This window comes from Blennius ocellaris (assembly GCF_963422515.1).
Source record: "Blennius ocellaris genome assembly, chromosome: 17".
Lineage (NCBI taxonomy): Eukaryota > Metazoa > Chordata > Actinopteri > Blenniiformes > Blenniidae > Blennius > Blennius ocellaris.
In genome coordinates this window covers 9,210,933-9,235,627 of record NC_137666.1, presented here as the reverse complement: position 1 = coordinate 9,235,627, position 24,695 = coordinate 9,210,933, and the positions used below count along the sequence as shown (strand labels likewise).

General features: G+C 42.2%; 1 protein-coding gene across 3 annotated transcripts in view; it reads left to right on the top strand.

Moving 5' to 3' along the window:
• The window catches only part of tnika (TRAF2 and NCK interacting kinase a), a 66,390-nt gene that overhangs the window by 32,753 nt on the left and 8,942 nt on the right, over positions 1–24,695 (top strand). Inside the window, exons 3-25 of one of the 3 annotated variants that reach the window (XM_080512827.1) lie at positions 1,973–2,029; positions 3,051–3,176; positions 4,724–4,834; positions 6,492–6,582; positions 7,228–7,358; positions 7,444–7,498; positions 8,221–8,299; positions 8,433–8,608; positions 10,843–10,909; positions 11,015–11,213; positions 12,498–12,614; positions 14,454–14,672; positions 19,133–19,297; positions 19,515–19,781; positions 20,030–20,136; positions 20,326–20,441; positions 21,030–21,127; positions 22,416–22,484; positions 23,302–23,408; positions 23,774–23,876; positions 24,018–24,167; positions 24,254–24,350; positions 24,494–24,664. In XM_080512827.1, the coding sequence (XP_080368953.1) occupies positions 1,973–2,029; positions 3,051–3,176; positions 4,724–4,834; positions 6,492–6,582; positions 7,228–7,358; positions 7,444–7,498; positions 8,221–8,299; positions 8,433–8,608; positions 10,843–10,909; positions 11,015–11,213; positions 12,498–12,614; positions 14,454–14,672; positions 19,133–19,297; positions 19,515–19,781; positions 20,030–20,136; positions 20,326–20,441; positions 21,030–21,127; positions 22,416–22,484; positions 23,302–23,408; positions 23,774–23,876; positions 24,018–24,167; positions 24,254–24,350; positions 24,494–24,664 (2,878 nt within the window). Of the gene's footprint in view, positions 1–1,972; positions 2,030–3,050; positions 3,191–4,723; positions 4,835–6,491; positions 6,583–7,227; positions 7,359–7,443; positions 7,499–8,220; positions 8,300–8,432; positions 8,609–10,842; positions 10,910–11,014; positions 11,214–12,497; positions 12,615–14,453; positions 14,673–19,132; positions 19,298–19,514; positions 19,824–20,029; positions 20,137–20,325; positions 20,442–21,029; positions 21,128–22,415; positions 22,485–23,301; positions 23,409–23,773; positions 23,877–24,017; positions 24,168–24,253; positions 24,351–24,493; positions 24,665–24,695 lie in introns of those variants that run through there. The other 2 variants (XM_080512826.1, XM_080512828.1) reach the window with 2 other exon arrangements.

Below are 24,695 nucleotides of genomic sequence, written 5' to 3'. Positions count from 1 at the left end.
AAAGCAAAAGTGACGAGGCAATCACTACTCATCACGTCACAAACCGTCTGAAACGCAGCTTCTGGCCCAGAGCTCTGACCTTCATCACACCCTGCCACCCTGCTCAGACACAACACACACACACACACACACACACACACACACACACACACACACACACACACACACACACACACACACACACACACACACACACACACACACACACACACACACACACACACACACACACACACACACACACACACACACTTCAGACTGTGGAAACATGCAAACTAAAGGACTGCCGCACACACCATACCCGTCTAACTCACCTGCAACTTTGCACAGCAAACTGTCATGATGTGCTACCTATTCAGATTTTTAACTTTTTTATTACACATTATTATTGTGTTTATATTTGTGTGTCTGCATATACTGGGAAATCATAGTCAATTATATGATGACAATAAAACTTTTATGGTTATGATTCTTTAAGGCGGTGCTCGGCACAAGGACCTTTTTTTTGTGTGTGTGTTTGTCATCTGAATCTGTTTTGTGCCCAAAATACAAACATTGAAAAACAATACAAACGTGAAATAAATAATTTAATTATATTCAATTGCATTTTGAAGCAGTTAGAAGTAAATTCTGCAGTGAAAACGAATGTATGATTACAAATTAATCCATTTATTAATTCTTAAGTTTATTCCTTTTAACAATGAATCCATGAAATCGATACGTCACAATCTCTAATTTGAAGTTTAATCTCTGATCTTAAACCCACACTGCTTTCGTTGACTTGCATCATGTGAAACATTATTATAAAATCATGCAGAACTTCACTACACTCGGTAGTTATTGACTCTATATATTATTGAACAACATCCAAACACTTGCGAGCTATTAATCAGGTGAAGTGAGTTTTGGCGAGCCTGTGGGTGCAATTGATCAGTTAAAATGACATAAAAAACACAATGAGAAGCAGTGAGAATGACTAATGGCCAAAGGAACGCTGCAGAGAATCCTGCAAATGAACGGCGATGCAATGAAGCCATCAACCTTTAGCCATAATTTTGATCTGTCTTGCCATAAGAACCCGAGCTTGTGTTTGCTGCAGCACTCAATATCAGTGTGGCCCTTCGATTAAAGCCCTCAGGAGGTGCTTTAGTGCCAGACCCTCAATACCATCTGGTTTAGAACGGTTCTACCCGGGGAACAGTCCTGCCCTTGTTTTGTGTGTGCGTATGTGCGCTCTTCCCTATGTTTGCATTTATATGTACTCGCAAGTGAAGCTTCCCTTCCCAGACTACGAAATACTAATCCGTTGAATCCAGACAGGTGGAAGTAATCGCCGTCAGTGGTTGTCGCGTCTCCAGCTCAGTTAGCTTCATTAGCTAATCATAGCCACAGATGCTCTGCTCGCAATCGAACCCACTTGGGCATTTCATTTGCCCCTGAGCTTCCAATCTTCCGAGCCCCTCGCCTCTGAGCCAACCCCCCAGGCACCTGCCTGGTTTTGATAGCACACAGCAGTTGTGTCTGCTGAGTGGTATCCGTCTTCATTTCTCCTCCATCTCGCAGACAGCGTCTCAAACACTGCCAAGTGTCTTTTTTGTTGTTGTTGTTGTTTTTTTTTTTACTGAGGCCAATAAATCTCAAATTGCATCAAAAAAAAAAAAAAAAAAAGCACTGAGAAGTTGATTGTTTGTTGCTCGTCATTAAAAAGAGCTGTAATTCGGGGGAACATACCTGACTAGATTCTAAACTGTGCTGACTTGAGTGTCATTCTCCGTCTTTATCTTGTTATTTCTTCCACTGTTTCCATTTGATCTGCAGAAGTTGAGGTGACGGACTCGATCTGTGTTCACATAAATTATAAACGAACTCATCAGGGTAAACTGTGACGTTTAGTATTTATTGATCACGTTTCTCCTCCCTTCTTTCTTGTCCCCTCGCTCTGTCTTCCCCTCTCCTTCCCTCCGCTCAACAGGGTCGCCATGTTAAGACGGGGCAGCTGGCAGCCATCAAGGTCATGGAAGTCACTGGGGTAAGACTCACACATACGCTCACTCTGGCATTTGCTCACAGAAAATCATCTCAAGTGATTACACCACTGTCGTCCATGTCATCTAATTACGAGCGATGAGTCAGAGCTGGCGTGTGTGTGTATGTGTGTGCACGTACGAGTGTGTTGTGGCGGAGAGGAAACGAGGACAGGCCTATTGCCATGGTAATATTAGCTGGAGGTATTAGGACAGCAGTGTGGTCTCAGGCGTGTCTGAAAAGCAGGAGGGAATCTCAGCTATATATAGAGATCCTCTCACCCTACGCCTCCCCGTCAGCACTCAGCTGCCAGCAGAAACAATGAAGAACTGCGGGAATTGAACAACAACGGAACCGAAGAGTGAATGAATCAATAGGATCATGAATGAATGCATGAGGAAATGAACATGTGCAAGGTGCATGAAGACAAATGACTGAGGAAATAAGTCAAAGAGCAGATGTAATGAAGAATGCATGAACAAATTAATGGAACTGTATGAGTGAATGTGCCTCAAAAATTCTCCTTTAAATACAGTAGAAACTAATGACTGACTTAATTACTGATGAAAATTAAATGAAGGGCAAATAGAAAATTGCTAACCTAATGAGCCGCTAATGTAAAAAATCAGCTTACTAAAACAAATGCCTCCACCAGTGAGCTCTAAATTGAATTAATCAATGCACAATTTACTGGCATTGTATGTAATAAATAAGAAATGTACTTTTTAAAATTTTTTTAATATAATAAGCTGTGACTATGACAAATCCTCCAAAACAACTTTCTTTGGTTTTGTGTCAGCAACCCTCTAAAACGAAAGTAATTAAAAAGTGATGCTGTTATTGTGGATAATTCAAGGCCCAGCTGTGGGCTTTGCAACAACGGCTCCAAGAATTTAAACGACTCAAAATGCAAATCAGTCCTAAACTTGATTCGTTTTGCTCTATCAACATTCCATTAAGATGTTTGAGGGGTCGCAAATAGAGGTCATGATCTGATGCCTGTTGATTTTCTGTGTGTTTGTCAGGACGAGGAAGAGGAGATCAAAGCGGAAATCAACATGCTGAAGAAGTACAGTCACCATCGGAACATCGCCACCTACTATGGAGCATTCGTCAAGAAAAACCTCCCTGGCATAGACGACCAGCTATGGGTGCGGTATTATTTGTATGTGTGCTTGTGTTTTTTTTTTTATGCATTCCTATAATTGAGAAGGTAAAGAAGGCCAAGGTCTTTCAGAGAGTCACTGGCACAGGGAAAAAAAAAGAAGTGTGCCATTTTGTCAAGCCTTTATTACATGATTGTTGAGTGTACTCCTGCACACAGTTACTTTAGGTTTATGTGCATTGGGATGAGTTTGTGTACTCTCTGTGTGTGTGTGTGTGTGTGTGTGTGTGTGTGTGTGTGTGTGTGTGTGTGTGTGTGTGTGTGTGTGTGTGTGTGTGTGTGTGTGTGTGTGTGTGTGTGTGTGTGTGTGGGGGTGTGGGTGTGAAAGACATAAAGGGCCTGAGTCAGTGTGAGGTTGGTTGGCTGCTGCAATAAATCATGTGTTAACGCGATCTAAGGGAGCTCTCTCTTCCCTGATCCAGTAGCATTCATCACACAACAATGGGAGGGCGCACACAAACATATGCATACACACACACACACAGTAGCCAATATACTGCCTGCATAATTCACCCTGACTCAACAGCTGCTCGTTTTCCTGGGTGTGTCAGTGAGCGTAACCATACTTGTATGCTGGCGCGTTTTTACGTGTATCCCATTATTTTCTTGAGCATAGGGTATATATGAGCGTGCCTGAATACACATGCCCTGCCTGGATGAGAGGAGTTTGGCTGTTACTTGCTATCTTCCTCTCTCTCTGTCTGTCCCTTTAATCCAGAGTGATGATTAGGATGGGGTTGAAGCAGAGCCAGAATTGACCAGATGAACTTTTGCCCGCCAGTCTCCGTGGATGTAATGAGGAGAGGAGAGGAGAGGAGAGGAGAGGAGAGGAGAGGAGAGGAGAGGAGAGGATTTCCAAGCTTGTCTGTAGACCTAAAGCTATTTCACAAAAAAACACAACAAATATGGATTTATAGTATATTATCTTTGTCATGAAAAATCATACGTATTGTTATTCTGTGCACATGCAGCCATGCTGTCACTGAAATTTTATAACTTGGCCAGCCCTGATTTACTTGATGTTTGACGCTGACAACAATATCAATACTTTTGGAGAGCATGAATGCAATACCATTGAACCACTAGATATTTTTGGATGGAACTGCATATGGAATGTTGTCAGTATGAGACTGCTGCAGTTATTTTGTGTGTGTGTGTGTGTGTGTGTGTGTGTGTGTGTGTGTGTGTGTGTGTGTGTGTGTGTGTGTGTGTGTGTGTGTGTGTGTGTGTGTGTGTGTGTGTGTGTGTGTGTGTGTGTGTGTGTGTGTGTGTGTGTGTGGGTATCAACATATTTCAAGGTAGCATGTTCTTAAAATACAAAAACAAGTCCTAGTCATTAAATTAGCTGCAATTACTGTATTAAATCCTTGTAGTGGAGGTGAACGATCACTATTTTGCCAACAATAGTGAGGATTTTAGTTTTGCTGTCAGAAAAAGTTAAGTTGTGGCTTCCTGGCTTTCTTCATCAACAACTGAATATCACATTGTGTCCTTTGGCAGAAGAGTCTATAATCAGGCTTTTTGTGTGTTTAGCTGGTCATGGAGTTCTGTGGAGCTGGCTCGGTGACAGACTTAATCAAGAATACCAAGGGCAACTCTCTGAAAGAGGAGTGGACTGCTTACATCTGCAGAGAGATTCTCAGGGTAAGTCAACTGTTCTGGCAAGTCATACTAGCCAAATCTGCTTCAATTAAACCAAACAAATAACAATTACAGTTTCTTTGTGTTTATGCAAAATACTTTTTGTCCTGTGGATCAGGGGGTGTTGCAGACAAAAATAACCTTGTGGAACATTGTATGCGGGTTGTCTGAGATAGGAAGTGGGCAGTTTAACGGCGATTGCGCTCAGATGAGCTTTAAATTTGCATGCAAATGTGAATATAAAAACATGAATTGCTGTCAATGGTTCATCTAAACTCGCATTCAGATTTCAGGAAATTTAGAGTCAGCAATCAGCCAAAAATACATGTTTTTGGACTGCGGAATGAAGCCAAAATAGCCAGAGAAAACTCTACAATGTACAAGAAGAACATGCAAACTTATGGCAGTACTGCACTATCCACTGCACCGCTGTGTGGCTACAATCTGGTGTCGGAAGAATACGGACAGTAAAACAAAACTTTATTTGTTCTTAACATTTTGCATTTGCATTTTTTTTTTTTTGTCATTTGCAACTAAATATGTCTTCTTTTTTTATTCGACGAGCAAAAGAACATAAAACAAAATAGTGACGACATAAAAATATTCAATTTACATTTCTGTTAAATGAATGTGCTCTTTCATTGACGCAGACTTGTTCTTTGATAGCGATCTTTGTGACGTTTCTGCCATGAACTGATGATAAAACCATGTGTTGAATGTTCTTGGGGAATTTACACACACACACACACACACACACACACACACATACACACACACACACACACACACACACACACACACACACACACACACACACACACACACACACACACACACACACACACACACACACACACACACACACACACACGTTATCACCGCTATCTGTTATGGTACATTTTGGGTGCTGAAGGCTACGGCCTCGAACAGAGAGCAGCAATATCACTGTCAGTTACACCCAGTGTTGCTCTGAACTGCGACAATGATTTCTTCTCATCCACTCGTGTTTGTTTTTTCACCCCTCATCTCACGTCTCATTTTGTACTTTCTGCTTCGTCTCTTCCTGCCGCCTCCATCCCATCACGTTTTCATACTTATATTCACAGCATTTCTTTCTACCTTCTTCTTTCTTCTGCCCCTTTCAACATTTTTACACCCTGGTGTTCAACATATTTCACATTTATATAATTCCACAGCAAGTTTACAGTCAATAAAAGGCAGCTTAACTATATAAATACGGAGCACAAGCTATTTGGCTTGTCTTACTGAGTCTGAAATAAAACAGAATGTGTTACGTTAATTACACAAACAATAAGAAATAGCTCTTGTATTACATTCCAAAAATGTACATGGCAACATGCTTAATATAACAAAACACACACATAATGTAAATTTTTTCAACATTTTCAAACATCCAGGACATGTGAGATTTTTTATATTTTTTTCAACGATCTCTGCGCAAAAGTTTCTTTTTCCCCTTTTGAAAGTTTTTTTTTGGGTCATTCATGCACAGGGAAGCCAAAAGTCGAGGTTGTGGAACGACACGTCCTTCTCGAGGACGGCAGTCTTTCAGAAACGAGCTGTTTTTCATAATAATGGCCACGATTTGGCTCATTGCTGCTGTGACTTCCCTTCAGAGTGTCTCCATCACTTTCTGCAGGGTCTGACTCATCTCCACCAGCACAAGGTCATCCACAGAGACATCAAGGGACAGAACGTCCTGCTGACTGAGAACGCGGAGGTCAAACTAGGTCAGTCTGTCATCTCACCCCACTTGACAAAACAGCTTTTGGATTCAGATGGGCAGCAGGAGGTATTCAGTTTCAGATAGTGTATGGATGTGTGTGTGTGTGTGTGTGTGTGTGTGTGTGTGTGTGTGTGTGTGTGTGTGTGTGTGTGTGTGTGTGTGTGTGTGTGTGTGTGTGTGTGTGTGTGTGTGTGTGTGTGTGTGTGTGTGTGTGTGTGTGTGTGTGTGTGTGTGTGTGTGTTTGTGAGCGTGTGGCTTTGCTTTCTTCTTTTATGCTGAATACCAGCCTCGTCATCTCTTTGTAGCTCTGCCACTGTTCATGGTGCAGACTGCTGAAGAAAAGACTCTCTCTCTCTCTCTCTCTTTCTTCACTTATAGCAGAAGTGTGGAGGGGATTAGTTTGTCTGTATTTGAAAATTGAGCCAGGTATTGCTGTTTGGGTATTTCATTTCTGTAGAGTTCAGTAGTTTTTGTGTGTGTGTGTGTGTGTGTGTGTGTGTGTGTGTGTGTGTGTGTGTGTGTGTGTGTGTGTGTGTGTGTGTGTGTGTGTGTGTGTGTGTGTGTGTGTGTGTGTGTGTGTGTGTGTGTGTGTGTGTGTGTGTGTGTGTGTGTGTGTGTGTGTGTGTGTGTGTGTGTATTCGCTGTGTAGTGGACTTCGGTGTTTCGGCCCAGTTGGACAGAACAGTAGGCAGGAGGAACACGTTTATTGGGACACCTTATTGGATGGCACCAGAGGTTATCGCCTGTGATGAGAACCCTGAAGCCACATATGACTTTAAGGTAATTCCCCAACCTCCTTACCTCAGAACATGTACGCTGCAAACACATTTCCTCTCCTTCTGAAAATGTCTATCTTTCATTGCAGAGTGATTTATGGTCCCTGGGAATCACAGCGATAGAGATGGCCGAGGGAGCCCCACGTACGTATAGTACACCTCTGCCACACGTCACATATTAGTGCTCCTACAGTCGATCACTGCAATCAGGACTTGGATCTTTTTTTTCAGTTCAGGCTGCTGTAACTCATCACAAGCCGTAATTTTAATGAGCGCGAAAGAGTAGATATAAAAATGCTTGTCAAGTTTTTGGGTTTGTGCCCAGTGTTTAGTCGTTTCGTCATTATCTTCTTCGAAGAGTTGCCTGCACGCAGTTGTTATCATTAGCGTTGGCAGGAGATGTCCCCGCCCTCAGTTTAATTTCGGTTCAGTAGAGAAACATCTTCTGCTGAAAGTCTGCCCACGCCACGTTGATAAGTGATCACAGTAATCAGTACAGACAGTGTGTTGTTCTGTGAAAGTTGGGGGTAGTTTACGGATGTGGACTCGGTAATCTCTGAGTAAACACATTCATCAGTGGGTCAGCTTTTGTTAAATATAAATATAAATGAAAAACCAGACGCAAGAACAGTGCAATCACAAGTATTTATGAACTGATTGTCATCAACAATGACAGTGATGTAAAAAAAAAAAAAAAAGATTTTGTTCATATGTCTCAATCATCTCTGTTTTTCCACAATCCAAAAATATTTGCTTGAGGCAAAACTGGTGTCTCCAAAATGACTTAGTGTTGGGGAAAAAAATGGTATATAATGTGAGTGAATGGATAGATGTTGATCCTTGATAACCTACTTTTGATATTTCAGCACTGTGCGACATGCACCCGATGAGAGCTCTGTTCCTCATTCCCCGCAGCCCTGCACCCAGACTAAAGTCAAAGAAATGGTGAGTGTCTTCATAATTCAAATTCCATAGTTGCAAGTAATTCAGGGCAATGCCATCGTGAGTCCAACACTGTCCTGGAGGGTTTTTTTTTTTTCAGTTGCTTTTATGCTGTTTGTGTGTTGGATGTTTTCAGGTCGAAGAAGTTCCAGTCGTTCATAGAGAGCTGCCTGGTGAAGAGCCACAGCCAGCGACCCAGCACAGAGCAGCTCCTCAAACACCCCTTCATCAGAGATTTGCCCAATGAGAGACAAATCCGCATCCAGCTGAAGGACCACATCGATCGCACCAAAAAGAAGCGAGGCGAGAGAGGTGAGAGAAGAACGTGCACCGAAGAGTCAGATAAATGTACATGTAGAAGCTGGAGTAAGTAATAGTCTGAATGCTATTATTTTATGTTACGTAATTTGAAAAGTGTAAACTTATTACCCACTTTTGAATCCAGAAGGAATCATTGTCACTTTTAGTTATAATTCAAAAGTATTAAAGACTGGCTTGTTTTTAGCCTGCCATTGAAAATTCAATCAGTGGAAATGATAAACAAATATAAAAGCCACAATTAGATTCCCATTTTCTAACAGCATTTTGGTGAGATTTGAGGTTAAAAACAGCTCAATTTAATCGCAGTGGGGCCTGCCTGGTAAAATAGTGTCATAATAACCCTTACATTTTTAAACTTTTTAAAGTTTTTATTTGTTGTGGTGTAGAGTATACACCACATATAAGATGAAACATACAGATAAAAAAAAATTTTTTTTTCTCAGACCCAAACAATGACTACCAAAAATGACTGCAATGTCAACATAAAGTCAATTTTAATGGCACCTTCTGGTGTAAAAAATAATGAAACCTCCATTAAACTTCTCCCATAGCTGCTGTTTATGCATTTTATTGAAACTCATCCTGACTTTGAGACTAATTCTTTGAGGTCGCTATCTTTCATGGCAGCATCACCGATATCCCAATGTTGGAAAGAAGAAAATGAAACAAAATGTTTTGAGAACGTATTTCCAATTTGCTTGGTGGTTTGTTGGGCCAGATTGGAGTTTTTTGCAGGCTGGATTTATGTTTGACGCCAATTTTCTAAAAATATTCAAAAACGTGAGTGCAAAGGAATATATAAATGACATAAACATCTCAGTTTTGGCCACTCGTTCCCAATCTGCCATCCGGAACTCCTTTGTGGGCGTCATAGATCAGAAGAAGGGCGGCCCCTGCATTTTTTCCAAGGGAAACTATAGTGACACACTTTCTAATCATGGAAACTCTCCAGAGATTTTGTTTTGTATTTTGTGAGGGCATGACCGCCAGTGTTCAACTTCACTGTTATCTTTTGGCAACTCAAAGATTGGAGAGGTCTGCAGCCTTTCTTAGAGGCAGTGTGGGGGTCTCTCCAAGGAATGATGGATGAGAACCACCAATTGAGACAGTTGTATGTTGCTATCTGAGCTCTGACACATCCTTGACTTCTACTCATGCCCATCACAATATTGGACAAGTGCAAAATAGTTTTCCATCACCTCCTGCAAAATATTAGGGAACAGATCTGCACTGTCTTTTACAAGATGTTTTTTGTCAGGATTGCACTTTTCCGCACTGTGTTGCCAAGTTGCATTCTCATATTTAAAATCAGGAGAGGTATGCTAATGCTTATACTGTTGACAGTAAAAGTTTGCATACAGTTTGTCAATGTTGAGGTAAATATTTAATGACATCATGCTAAAATACATGCATGTATATAAATGTTTGACTTTGCCAACTCAAATATGAAGTACCTACAAAATGTGAAGACTGTGACTGGTTATCACTTAATTTACAGTGAAATTCAGTAGATTAATTGTTTTAACACATATATGACATACTCAGCGCATTAAAACAATGGATACAATGAGTGTGAGAAACATATCATGCTGACATACACACACACACACACACACACACACACACACACACACACACACGTAAACTGTCTCGCACACACTGTCACAGTCATGGATTTCAAAGAGGAAGGAAATAAAAGTGACAGACTTCAATTAGTTTTCTTCATTCCTATCAGTTTTCTTCAGAGTGACTGACTGACACTCGCGTACAGAGCGGCATGGGTAAGAACCGCATTAACCGCTTCACGAAACAACGTGCTGCATGGCGGACGTCACTGTGATGTATAGAAATGCCTCGTCATTGTTGAGGCTGTGGTTTTCTCCAGCTGTCACTTTGTCACATTCAGAAAGCAGGTCTGTGTGAAAATGTCTTGGCGAGAGCCGGGTTTTCTCCACTACTGTTATGCTTTAAGCCCCGTTTGACTGAAGGAGCTCGGAGCTGATGTTCTCCACCTCGCTACACACAGTAAAACTACAATTTATGCACTTATTCCAAGCGGCTAAAAGAAAGTGCCTTAAAGGAATGAGGATCTGAAAATGCCACAATCGTGAGCAGTTTAGTAATGAACAAGGGTAGTGCAAGTGAAAAATTCTGAATGTGAGGAGGAATAGCTTCGCTCTTCACTGGTTACTCACTTGAGCTTCCTTTTCCTCTCCATCCTTCAGAGGAGACAGAGTACGAGTACAGTGGCAGTGAAGAGGAGGATGAAGAAAGAGAGACGGGTGAACCAAGGTCGGTGATCACAAATATGAGCACAAAAACATAACATTTTGGACAATTTCATGTCCAAACTTTTTACTTAGTGATTTTTCTTATTTTTATTTGGCCGGTACCCAGCTCCATCATCAACATCCCGGGTGAGTCAACCCTGAGGCGCGACTTCCTGCGCCTCCAGCTGGCCAATAAGGAGCGTTCGGAGGCACAACGGCGGCAGCAGCTGGAGCAACAGCAGAATGAGCAGCACAAGCGCCTACTGTTGGCCGAGAGGCAGAAACGTATCGAGGAACAGAAGGAGCAAAGGAGAAGGTTGGAAGAGGTGAGAAGAAATACTCTGACTTGGAAGCATGTAGAACCAACTTGAATGAAGTGCAGGCAAGTGCATAAATTAAATGCACTAACTGTTATGTACAGGAATCCCTGCTTAAGTCAGTTATACAAGTTAAACTAATCAACAGTCTAAAGATAGCAAGATGCATGTCGTCTCTTTGTTTAAATTGCTTTTCTCTGCACACTTTCCTCCCACTAGCAGCATGTATTTGAGGCTAATTGCTAATTCTAAAATTTCCCATAAGTGTGAAAGTGGATGTGGGATTGTTCATCTCTGTGGACAAGTAACCTGTCCAGGTTTTAAACTGTCCAAACACAGTATGTTTGGTCATAATCATAAGTTCTGTGAAATGGTTCAGAAGACGGATGAATGGATAAAGTACAAGTGTTGCATTTTGGTGGTGGAGGGTCACAGTATTGGATGATGTACACCTTTCATACTTGCAATAGTCAGTTGTGCCCAACTCTGAACCTGAAGGACCTGAGGCCTGGATATTTTAGAGTCGCCCCTGCTTCAACACGTCTGATCACAATGTTTTATTTAAGAAAGCTTAGTGATGGCACATTCTAAAAATGCAGGGATGGTAAAGCTTGGGGACAATTCAAACATGTGGCCGTGCACACTCCAACTAGCATGAATGAATCTCACAACAATTGAATCAGGTCGACCGGACTTTTTCATGTATATTACCAAATCCTGTCGACTTGATTCAACGCTTGAAAATCATCCTGCTTGGGCGAACGAATGTGCAAAGATCTATTTCTGATGGACATGAGTTCAAAAGGGGTCAGAGTTTGAGCTATATAAACTTACAAAGCTTTGAACTTGACATCATGAGAGGAGAGAGAGAGAAAGCACCATGGAGGCACACACACACAGCCTGTTCCCCAGTGTTCCTCTCTTAGTTCCAGAGAGCAGGCTTACAGAAGGAAATCCTTAACTCGTAATCTGTGGGTTCCCACCAGGGTTTGACTCCCAACGCACCGCTAAGCTCCATGACTCAGCTCAACTAACATGACCCCACCGCTCTCGGCCAAAGTGTGTGTCTGTTACTGTGTCTGAATGTTTGTTCGCCTTTCTGTTTTATGACAGAGCTCCTTGTAATTCAGTGGCAGTTTCAAAAGTAAAGCCCAATGATGATGTGGAACTTAAAAGTATTCATACAGCTTTCGTCCTGCGCGATGAGTGAGAGTCTTCACAGTTTCTGTTGAGGCGTGATTTGTTAATTCTTCGAAAACAGACAACTGAAGTGCCTCTTTTCTCCTCAAACAGCAGCAGGAACGAGAGCGTGGGCTGAGGAAACAGCATGAGAGGGAACAGAGGAGACGCTATGAGGAACTGGAGCAGTTCCGCAGAGAGGAGGAGAGGAGACATGCCGAAAGAGAACAGGTTCATACTTTATATTTAAATTCTGAAAATGTGTGTATTAATGACAACTACAGTCCGAGACATGCATAACACTACAAAATTTGTCCCTTTCTTTTATGCCAAATGTCTTTGTCTTTCTACTCGAGATACTATTTGAGCGTATTCCCACTACATATATGGTCTTCAAGCTTTTTTCTTCGCTTGACGACAATCTCTTAGTCTATACATTTTCATTAAGTTTCTTGATTTCTTTTGCTATTTAAAAGTGATTTTATTGACTTTTTCTTCATTTTGGCATTCACTTGCTGTACATTTTTAATATTATGATTGTATGGCAAGAAAAATGAGGAGTTAATGATGGAAAATGGGATCTATTTTATAATGAAAAGTAAATGATTAGTTAATGTTTGTGCTTTAATGCTCATAAGAGGAAAATGTCATCGCATTCCATGTTTCTGCTGCTGGGACAGCTAGCTTTACTTTGATCCCAATTCTAATGTAGGTCGCACTCTTGTGTGTATTCTGATTGCTCGGTGTCTTCTCATATACATTTATTTTAACAATGTGCTCCCCTGTCTTCTCAGTGAACTTGAATTGCTGTCCTCGTGTTTTTTTTTTCATCTGTCCTACTCCCTCTTTATTGCTCTGCTGCTCTCCTCCCACGCTTTTCGAGTGCTTTGGAAACATATCCTCACACCTCTCTCCCGTCTCTCTTTGTCTCTTTTTTCCTTTGTAACTTATTAAAGTTGTTTGAGGATATGGTCTCCTTCGCTCCTTACAGCTTCTTCCTATCATCTCTTCTCTCCCTCTGCAGCCACCACAGATAATCATCTTTTTCTATTTCCAGCTTTTGTTCTCTGTTTCCCCCCCCCAGTCTATATGTGGATGTTGATATTTCTAGATTGTTCTCTCAATCAATCTTTATCCATCTCCTTGTGTCGACATGCTGCTCAGGAGTATATCCGTAGACAGCTGGAAGAGGAACAGAGGCAGTTAGAGATTCTCCAGCAGCAACTACTACAAGAGCAGGCATTATTGCTGGTAACTGTGGCCCTCCCACTTGCTACAACTGCCTCCTCATCTGTGCTGTGTGGTCTCCCGTCCCCACTGCATGTACCCAAGTCGCTTTTGTGCAGAGGAATTGACTGTAGGAGAATCCACAGTGTGACCGTCTGAGTCCCTTAGCTTGTTAAGTTGAAGATTCAAGAAAAAAACCACATGAAGCTGAAAGAATATATTGCTAATCTCTAAAGCCTGTTTTGAATTCGTTCAGATCACTGATTGCATGTATGGTATCGTTAAGTCGGTTGGATCTCAAATGATTCCCCAGAGGCTGTGAAAAATACTGTTTTGGCAGCTCTGTCATACTGGCTCACAAAGCAGCAGAAACTAGGACATTGTTGTGATTCACGTTGTGTTTTCTTTCTGTGTCCCAATCTTGTCAAGGGCAACGATATCACAATATGTCATGAAGTGTTTGTCTTCTGCTCTTTTCATTGAGTTTAAATATAGAAATTAGCTAACGTCTGAAAAAAAACTGCAGTACTTTGAGATGCAGCCAACGTAGCTTCTGTGTGTCAAACCCCGAGGCAGTGCATACTTTGTCCATCTTTGCGTCGATCCCTTTTCAGTCCCATTGTGTCTATCCCAAGTGCCATTTATGACTTGTAATGGCTATGTCCATAATCCTATTCATACGTAGAGCAAAAATTACAATGTAAAGTTTTGATGTTGATTTTTGTCTCTTTGCATGCCTTTTATGACCCCGTATTCCCATTTCTCTTCCTTTCGTCCCTCATCTGCTCTACTTGCCTCTGTTTTTCACGTGCGTTTCACATTTTTCCTCCTCTCCTCCTCCAGGAGTACAAACGTAAGCAAGTTGAGGAACAGCGGCAGGCGGAGAGGCTACAGAGGCAGCTCCAGCAGGAGAGAGCCTACCTGGTGTCTCTACAACAGCAGCAGAAGCAGCAACAACAACAGCAGCAGCAGCAGGATGAGGGAAGACAGGCGGAGAAGAAACAGCTTTACCACTACAAGGATGTCATTAATCCTAATGACAAGCCTGCCTGGGCTAAAGAGGTAAGCTCCAACATGCATGACATGCAGTGACGTGAATCTATAATGACTTATTTTCCACAATGTGAACTTCCTTTTCTTGAACAAGACAAAGTACCAATGCTGTGGGAAGTCATGCAATATATGTTTTTTCGGGTTGTAGTTCGAAATGTGGCTTCAACTTGTGGCCTTGTTAATGATTTTTTGAACAGGTCTCACTGCAATCAGCAAACCCTGGATAGTAGTGAGGAGACCTCACTTTGTCATTCTGAACACATTTCTTCACACTGCAATGTCTGATTTGTGTGTCTTTGTTATGCTCCTCCTCTGACTCTTGACTCCTAGGTCCGGGAGCAGCAGCATGCTCATGGTAACCCACCCCACTCACACCTTCGGCATCACCAGTCATTCAACCAGCCCGCTTCATCCTCCAGCTCTCGTGGCCAACCCAGAGCTCAGTCGTCTAAGCGAACCCAGTCCCATGGCGCCAACCTTCTCTCCACCGGCCTCTCCCATATAGGCATTTCACTAGAAGAGGGAGATCTTCTAGATCCAGGGTTGAAACAAGAGATAAGTCAGCAGCTCAGAGAGTTCAGGGCTCAGAACAACAGATGTCATAGTCCAGGGCCTATTCAAGAACCAGTCAAGGCTTCTGGCCAAGGGCCTGCTAGGGGACCTAGTAAGAGTCAAAAAGGGTTTTCAAATCAGGGGCAAGTGGGAGAGCGTTGTGGTAGACCTAGGGTTTATTCGCCTGGGCCAAATGATCTCAAAGAAAAACGTGAAGAGCGACCTCGGTCTGTCTCCAGCCAGGCAGCCATCCAAGGACTAATGTCTGCAGACTCCCATCTTAATAGTCTTCAACCCCCTCCTCTGTCTCCAATACACATCCAGAAACCCAAGTCTGGATTTAACCCCGTGGTCAAGCTGGTTAGTCATCGTCCTCGTCACTCTTCACACTCGCCGTCCCGTAGAATAGATGTAGACATAGAACCTGAATACCAGGAAATGTTGATCAGACAGAAGAGGTTGTCTAGCAGTTACAACAATCTCACTGCACTCTCCCACTGTAAGGCATCTGACAAAACTGGACCTTTCTCTGATTCTTTCTCGAACAGACAAAAGAACGCAGGCAAACCTGTCTCACAACATGGCAATTTTCTCCAGGTCCCAGCGTTCATTCTCCCTTTTTGTCCTTCTGACTGTGAAAGTGCATGTCGCACTTTGGAGCAAAATGCATCTAGATGCAGCTCCCCTGTATCTACTCTCTGTCGTTCATTGCCTGACGGCACATTTAAACAGCAATTGGCTGATATGCATCGTCAAAGCAGTCCAGTTGAGTGGATGAGCCTTTCTCCCCAAACCTCTCCGACAATGTCACGATGGTTCTCACCAATGCTCAGCACCTCTTCAAACACATCCGATGAATTTTCTCCCCCCGGGATCCGATGTGTTGAGCAGAGGTGTCTCTTCTCCGATTATCATGAGTGAAAATTCGGATATAAACAAATAAGGACACTTCGGCATTTGTACTTTAGAATGTATTCCTGAAGCAAGTGTCTCTACATCCATAGTTATACATTTTAAAGTATATAATACATATTATTTTGATGTTACATTTTTACATGCTACTCATCTTATTCATGAACAATAAATACAAAAACAAGAAACTTAAATAAACACTGCTTTTTAGTAGCGTTTAAACTGGTTAAACTACCAATGCCACTAAAATGCCACTACCCTGCTATTCTTACATTACATTTTAATCAAACGTATGTTCCACATTGTATAAATACATCATATCTTTCATATGATGATAGCTTTGTCCTGGTGATTGGTTGTTTTAGAGTCTTAACTTTTCTCTAATTTATAAAAAAAAATAGAAGACTCACAGCCAATGTCTCACAACTCATTTACTTTGTTATATATATATATATATATATATATATATATATATATATATATATATATCAGTCAGTGAGCTGCCTATGATCCTATCTATAGCTTAAGCAAAATTTAACTGGCATTGCAGGCAGAAGAAAATATTTTGCAATGCAATGTGTATTTTAATGTGCATAAATGTTGAATTTCACACACATCTCTTTGAGTATCACAGAGCGAAACAAGCATAGCTCTAAAAATTCAAGACAGTTCATTTTACTCCACTCATGTCAGGCATGGGCAATAAGTGGCTTTTGGGAACCTGTTGCACTCACCTATTCTTTGAGGCACATTTCCAAAAATCTAGAATTGATTGATTAAAAAGAATTAAAAATACAGGCAATTATGTCTGTAGTAATGAATGCAAAAAAGGGATGCAACATAAATATGAGAAAACACGTTGATTTAATACAGTTAACTCAAAGAGAGGGGCTTTGGCCCTGTGGTACTGAAGGTAAAGGGCAATTTAAAGTAGAAAATTAACTTGCAACACATGTCTTTGGACTGTGGGACAAAAGCCTTGCATGTACATGGAGAACATGCAAAAATAAATAGAATGACCAATAAACCCCCAGCTAGAACCCTGGTTAGTGCACCGTCTATGTACATATGCCTATAAATATACCGATGTACTCAAGACTCCTAAACTCAACTGTTAAGTACCACCTGAGAGAGACAGCCCACACATTTCTTGTATATCTTTATCATGTAAAGGCCATGAAAAACAACTATAATTTGACATTTACTGGAATCAATAGGTACATACGGAGTGTCCATATTTGAAAGAAATACCTTTTATTTAAAAAATCCAGAACAAAAAAAGAAAATAAGGACGTGTAAATATATTGCTAACATAAAAACAAAGACATTGTAGAAAATCGTATCCTCATTTTTTGCTATACAGGCTTTTTTTTTTTTTTTTTTTTTTTTTACTGTTAAGCTACTATATATTGTCGCTTTTTTTAATCTCAAATATTTTCACTAGGAATGAGATCCAGAAGGATTGTATAGTTTAATATCGCCTTGATTAATAGACCCCCTGCATTACTGCCCCCCCATGGCCACCATCATCTCATGCCGCACTGCGCCCTCGTCAGCCCCTTCCTGTACATACAGGGTTTGATGTCATCTGGGAAACCCGTGCATTCGTTTCCTTCTAGGTTAGTCGAACAGTCAATCAAAGCTGTGCTTGGTGATGGGGTCCGGTGAAATGGTGAATCCTCAGAGGACGCCCTCTGCAATCCCTCCCTTCCTCGTCTGCATTTTCTCTCTCCAGTATTTATTAATGTAGATGCAGCATTTTCTCCAAACAACTTCCTCCGGTATTTGTTTTTCGGTTCACAGTTGAAGGAGTTTTTGGGTAGTAGGCTGGAGACAGAATCAAGCAGCATTACCCAGAGGCTTTTTCCTCTGTAAAGGGGTGTACTAACAATATTCTCTCTCTTTCCTGTAGGTCATTGTTAATGCTAACCCCAAATTGTACACCGATCAAACATTCACTTCGCTCTCAGCAGGATTTCTTCTTAGACGAGTGTTTGTTTCCCATTAGCCCTCTCTACGTTTTTGTCTACATCTGATTTCCTCATTGGCAGTTGCCTTTCATTTGAACAACTAACCACTTCTCTGTTGCTGCACACACTGCAGTTAACCTCCAAGCAGTCAACGAACACCCATTTGAGGAATGAACCAGTGTCGCATAGTGTTTTGACCCAGGTCATAATCTTAAATAATCCTGCTGGATTATGAGCTCATCTGGAATTAGAAAAAGCCTTTAAAACTGTAATATTTCTCTTTGCACACGTATGTTTACCTGGGAGCTATTGAAACCATGCCCTACTGAGCCACGAGTCAGTGTTTTACTGACTTTTTAGATTCAGAAAGCGGGATGTTGGCTGCTTGGAGCTTTCCTTTGAATCTTCTCCCACTGCACAGTAGGTAATCTGATAATCAGATTACACTGAGAAGAGGAGCTTTCTGCCTTACTCACACAGACATATTTAGTGCCTGTTTGCATTGACATATACTGTGGACTCCTTCAGTTCAAACAAACAATGAATTCTGTTTGGGAACTGCTCCTGCACAAAAATCTTTCACTCTGGCCTGGATTTTTGTGTCCGTATATGAAGAGTCGGTATAATTCTATTTAACTTTTCCCTTAAGCCACTGAACAGTCTTGCTTCTCAGTATTTCTGGGACACGGAGACTCATACACAAACAATTCGTTAGAAGGAAACAAAAAGCTGTTGTTAAATTCAACTTCAATATCTCGAGATGTCTCAAGTTGACAGTTAAGTTGACAGTTCTGTTAACAGTTTTATTATGACTCATGCCAAGTAAAAACAGGTTCGGGCATGTTGGGTTCTATGGAAACCTTTTGTTCAAACAATGCAGATTTTGGATGCTGTCCCACAAAGGTATGCGATGTAAGATTGCGCAGTGGCTAGCAGACGTGCATGTGGGCTGCGATGCCGATAGTGGAGCTCGTGTGGTGATTGGTTGTTTTGTGTGCTGGGCTGTGAGTGACAGTGGTATGTGACCTGTCTCAGGTGGAGGAGCGATCTAAGCTGAACAGACAGAGCTCCCCAGCGCTGCAGCACAAAGTGTCCAACCGCATCTCCGACCCCTCCCTCCCTCCCCGCTCCGAGTCCTTCAGCAGCGGGGGCATGCAGCCTGCCCGCACCCCACCCATCCACCGCTCCATCGAACCACAGGTGTGTGTGTGTGCGCGCATGCGTGTGTTGGTCAGTATGTGTGGGGAAACTAGGGATGTATATGTTTGGTGTATCCCCAAATCACAAGCCTCTTTGCTTCTTTTCGAATACCCTCTCTCAAGGTTCAGGTCGACATATGAGTGAATGGGTTTTGTTCTTCATCCATCCACCCCAACCATTCTCTTCCTCTGTTGTTTGCCCCCCCCCCCCCCCACAGATGGCTCACCTGGTCCCAGTGAAGACCCACTCAAGCTCCATGTCTGGCTCTCAGTCTCTGCAAGACCAGACAGGCTCAGCTTTGAGCGAAGGCGTTAGCGTGGGATCCCCCAGGCATGAGATGCCTCGTCAGAACTCAGACCCCACCTCTGACACACCGGGACCCCCTCCGAGGACCACCGGCAGGGAGGAACGGGAACGGGAGAGGGACAGGGAAAGGGACAGGGACAGAACCGCTTGGCTGAGGGAGGAGGACATCCCACCCAAGGTTGAGGATCACAATCAGAAAAGAAGATTAACAACTTCTCATGTATTTTATTTTGATTATACTATTTATTCCTTGTTTTATATTTTTTTTACGACTCATTAGATGAACTCATTGTACATGAAAATTGCAATAGTGATAGTATTAATAGTTGTAAAACTTTAACCTGAAATCCTTTTTAAGTGTAAAGGAGAAAGTGTTTCAGGTCTGTTGACGTGTGTCTGTGTGTGTGTGTTTGTGTGTTTGACCAGGTACCCCAGAGGACCACTTCCATCTCCCCAGCTCTCGTCAGGAAGAACTCCCCTAATGGAGGAGTTGGTCTGGGCCCTCGCACGGGTTCTCAGCTCATACGAGCCAGGTAATGACTAAAGAATCAAACAGATTTTAACTTTCCTCCTCCTCTTTTGACTCTTCAAAAGATCTCATGTTGGACTGCACAGCGGTGTCGTGGCGAGAATATGTTGCCTCCAGACCATGACAACTGTTAATTTGGAATTAGTTTGAGGTCATTTTGCCCACTTACGGCAATATTTCCTTCCTGTTTCAGCAATCCAGACCTGCGACGCTCAGAGCTTTCTCTGGACGCCATGCTACAAAGAACCTCCTCCAATTCATCATCTTCTTCCTCCCCTTCATCTCAGGGCGGCTCAGCAGAGAGGAGAGGTAAAAAAAAAAAAACCAAGACAAAAAACTAGCACTGTGCTTATGAAACAGAAAAAAAACAGTCACCCAAACTGAAAATTGCACACTTATGTAGGCATTTGAATGCATTTAATCAGGTGTATGTTGATGCTTCATGCTGGAACCACACTCACTCACTCACTCACTCACTCACTCACTCACTCACTCACTCACTCACTCACTCACTCACTCACTCACAAGGCTTCAGAGGCTATCAGCAGGACGTTGTCAGTCGCAGTTCTGCTCTGATCAACCTGTCTGATGCGCCCTGTTGCTCTCAGCCTCTGGAGAGATACAGGAGAGGAAATGAGAGAGGGAGATTGTAAGAGGTACAGAGGGATGTGTCAAACAACAGGTCAGAGTGATGTCCCAGACATGCATGGATTTCCCTCTGAAAGACACATGGCATAGACTCTATACCATAGAGGGAGGTTTAAATATGAATCCATGTTCCTTCATGTTATATTCTATATTATGTCGTTTGTGCACATGATTTCATCCAAGAAGCATAACGTTAACTCCTTTAAAGCTATCTGATCGGTTAATGTTTAACCATTTTTGTCCTGGTAGGTCTAACCAAGCAGGAAGGATCTCCTCCAGGAGCCAATCAGGAGGCAAAGTCCAAACAGGAGGAAGGTCGTGAATCAACCAGACCCAGCAGACCTGCTGTGAGTCTCACAACATAGACACACTCGTTCACTTCTACCACACCAATCCTCTCTGGTGAATTTAAGGCCTCCTCCTCATTTTTCTACTATTCATCTGGTCTTTCTTTCTTTCTTTCTTTCTTTCTTTCTTTCTTTCTTTCTTTCTTTCTTTCTTTCTTTCTTTCTTTCTTTCTTTCTTTCTTTCTTTCTTTCTTTCTTTCTTTCTTTCTTTCTGTCTCGCTCTCTTTCTGTCTCGCTCTCTTTCTTTCTCTTCCTCTCTCTCTCTTTCTTTCGTTCTTTTTCTCTACCTTGCTTTCTTTCGTCTCTCTCTTTCCATTCTACAGAGCTATAAGAAAGCCATAGATGAGGTCAGTGACAATCGAGTCCCCTTTTCTTTTCTTATTTTTGCCTTTTTCCTGGTTTTCCTTTATCGCGATCTCAGAGCCCTTCCTCTTCCCCTGGCATGGTGGAGTTAGATGATTTCACAAGAAGATGACTTTCCCCCTGAAACTCTGAAACATCAGAGTGTAAAACCAATGGCAGTGCATGTGTGCTTCTACACACATACCTGAGTGTGGGTGGATGTGTGCTTGTGGAGGTTGGTGTGATACAGGCATGTGGTGTATCTATAGTATATATATATATATATATGTGTGTGCCTCTGTGACAGCCAGCAGATGTGTGTAGGCTGATCTGCCACGCACCTGAACAGTCTCTGAATTTCTTTTCCTGTTTCTCTGTTGTCACGGTTCAGGAGGAGCTGGTAAGCCCACCGAGTGTGACGCTCCTTCCCCCCTGTCTGCATGACATGGTCTGATCCATTGGCTGGGGGTGATGAGGAGGGAGGGAGGGAGGGAGGGGCAGAAACTACAGGCCAGTTGGCATGGGGGTGATTGGTAGAGAGGAGGCAGAGGCATCCTGCACTCCAGTAGTACATCAAGCTTGATTATCTGTCTTTCTTTCTAAATATAGCCTCTGTTCTTAAAGGTAGTATTTGCTTGTGAGTGAATAAAAGTGCTGATTATGATCAATACATGTATAAAAAAGCTTTTTAATGAGCAAAAAAAAAAAAAAAAAATCAAATCAGCACTCTTGTTCCATATCAGCTCAGGTGTCTATGTGACAACACACACTTTGCCCCCTCATCATGATATTTAAGGTTTATCCCACTCTTTGATCCTCTCTGCTCTCCTTTCCTCCCTGTATGTGATGCATTCTCTCACTTTTCGGGTTCTTAACACTGATGATACAGAACATATCGACTGATTGACTGCCTGTTTCTCCTCTTCCTTTCTGTGCTCTGTTATAGGACCTAAGTGCATTGGCTAAAGAACTCAGAGAACTGAGGGTAGAAGAGGGAAGCAGACCGCCGGTGAAGGTATGGCGACATTTGTGGTTACCAAACCGATGGGCTTGATTGTGTAAAACTGCAAAAACATGCGGGCAAGATTCTATCTTCAGATGTAAAAATGCACAACCAACTGCAGTTCCGCCTCACAGACAAAAGCCCTCTTACAAGTCCAGGCTTGGAGTGTTTCCTATGCAGAGTCTGCATGTTGTCTCTGTGCATGTGGTGTATTTCGCCTTGTCCAAAGTCCAAAAATATACATTTGATGTAAATTATTAACTATAAAATTGCTTTTTAATTTGTGCACGTTTGGTCTTTCTCTGTGTTTGCCCTGTCATGGACTTTGACCTGTCCAGGATTGACATTATAAACTAATTTAGCCATCACACGCACAGGGAAAACATGCAGCCTTTACAGAGGAAGGCCCAGTCAACCAAAATGTTTGACACTTTATTAATAGTGCTCGCCTGCATTGTTTAAATATTCTTGCACTTGCTGTGTAGAATTTCCATGGATTACCAAGCAAATGATGATGTACTTTTTGCATTGCTGCCAGTCGCACATGACAAATTGCCTCTGTGAACGATTGTGCAGAAATAAACAGAAGGAAGACTCAATTAAAGTAAAAACGAAAAAAAATCCATCAGGTCACATCAATATATGTGAATATTCTAATCATAAAAATGCTGACATTTTGAAAAAAATGTGCAAGGTTCAAATGAGCCCTGCAGGTAATTTAGAGACATCTCTATAAAGTCCTGTCACAATGTTGTGTCTTAGAGTTCCACTGATCAATTCTCCTTATTAAAATTGATTTTTGTTTGTGCTCACTGTGTTCTCTGTGAAGGTTACAGACTATTCATCCTCGAGTGAGGACTCGGAGAGCAGCGATGAGGATGGTGAGACAGTGGGGCATGATGGGACTGTTGCTGTAAGCGACATCCCCCGCATCATGTAAGTTGTCCTCTTGTTTTTATATCCTCTCTCTCACACTCCTCACTTTTCCTTTTTTCTTTTTTAGAACTGTCAGCATTCATTTGTACTGAGATATCCATGGGTTTTGAATAAACACCATGCAAGCTGCTTGTCAGTATTGTTTTAGGAGAACTGCTTTGTAAACGATTCAGCCTGCGCGTGTGTGTGTGTGTGTGTGTGTGTGTGTGTGTGTGTGTGTGTGTGTGTGTGTGTGTGTGTGTGTGTGTGTGTGTGTGTGTGTGTGTGTGTGTGTGTGTGTGTGTGTGTGTGTGTGTGTGTGTGTGTGTGTGTGTGTGTGTGTGTGTGTGTGTGTGTGTGTGTGTGTGTGTGTGTGTGAATCATAGGCCAGCAGTGCAGACCAGTGGAGAGTCGTATGGTGGGCTAACGGAGGATTCCCTGGGAGATGCCTATAATAGCTCCAAGGACGGTACTCTTGTGATGAGAGAGGTGATGATGACTCTGTTGGCACACGTTGCAGCATACCTACAGTACACATACTGTCAATGTAGACCTTAAAATAAATATAATCTGGATGGTTTTTTGGTTTTTTTTTTTTTTTTATTTAACATCCGCTTTTGTATCTTTCAGGCAGAGGAGAGGAGGAGAGGTGGTCACACAGAGAGTAATGGATTTGGAAATCATAGCAACCACGGTAACCTGCCTGACCTGGTGCAACAGAGCAATTCTCCATCGGCCACGCCCACCACGGCTCTGCAGGAACTGAGCGACGCACCTGAGGTCAGACATGCACAATAATACAAACGCCTGTGTTTATGGAGATGTTTGAAAGAGACTTTCATGCTTATTCTTTCTATAATTTGTAGTTTGGTTTGAGTGGGTCCAAAGCATCATTCACACCATTTGTTGATCCCCGGGTTTATCAAACCTCCCCAAGTGATGACAACGAGAACTCAGCAGCAGGTAGGTACAGCTATTTTGTCCCCAACATTAAAACTGTTTTATCAGTTACTCATCTTTAAAATGGACTGTGTTGACCCTTGACTTGACTTGACTTGAAAATACAACTTACCTCTATCTATTTTTCCTCTGCTGTGGCACACTAGCCATGTTTGCCAACGAGTTTCTGAGGCAGGAGGAAGCCAGACTAAATGAAGCCCGGAAGATCTCTGTGGTGAATGTCAACCCCACCAACATCAGACCTCACAGTGACACACCAGAGATTCGTAAATACAAAAAGCGCTTCAACTCCGAGATCCTCTGTGCTGCTCTTTGGGGTAGGACTTAGGACAAAGTATTTCTTATTGA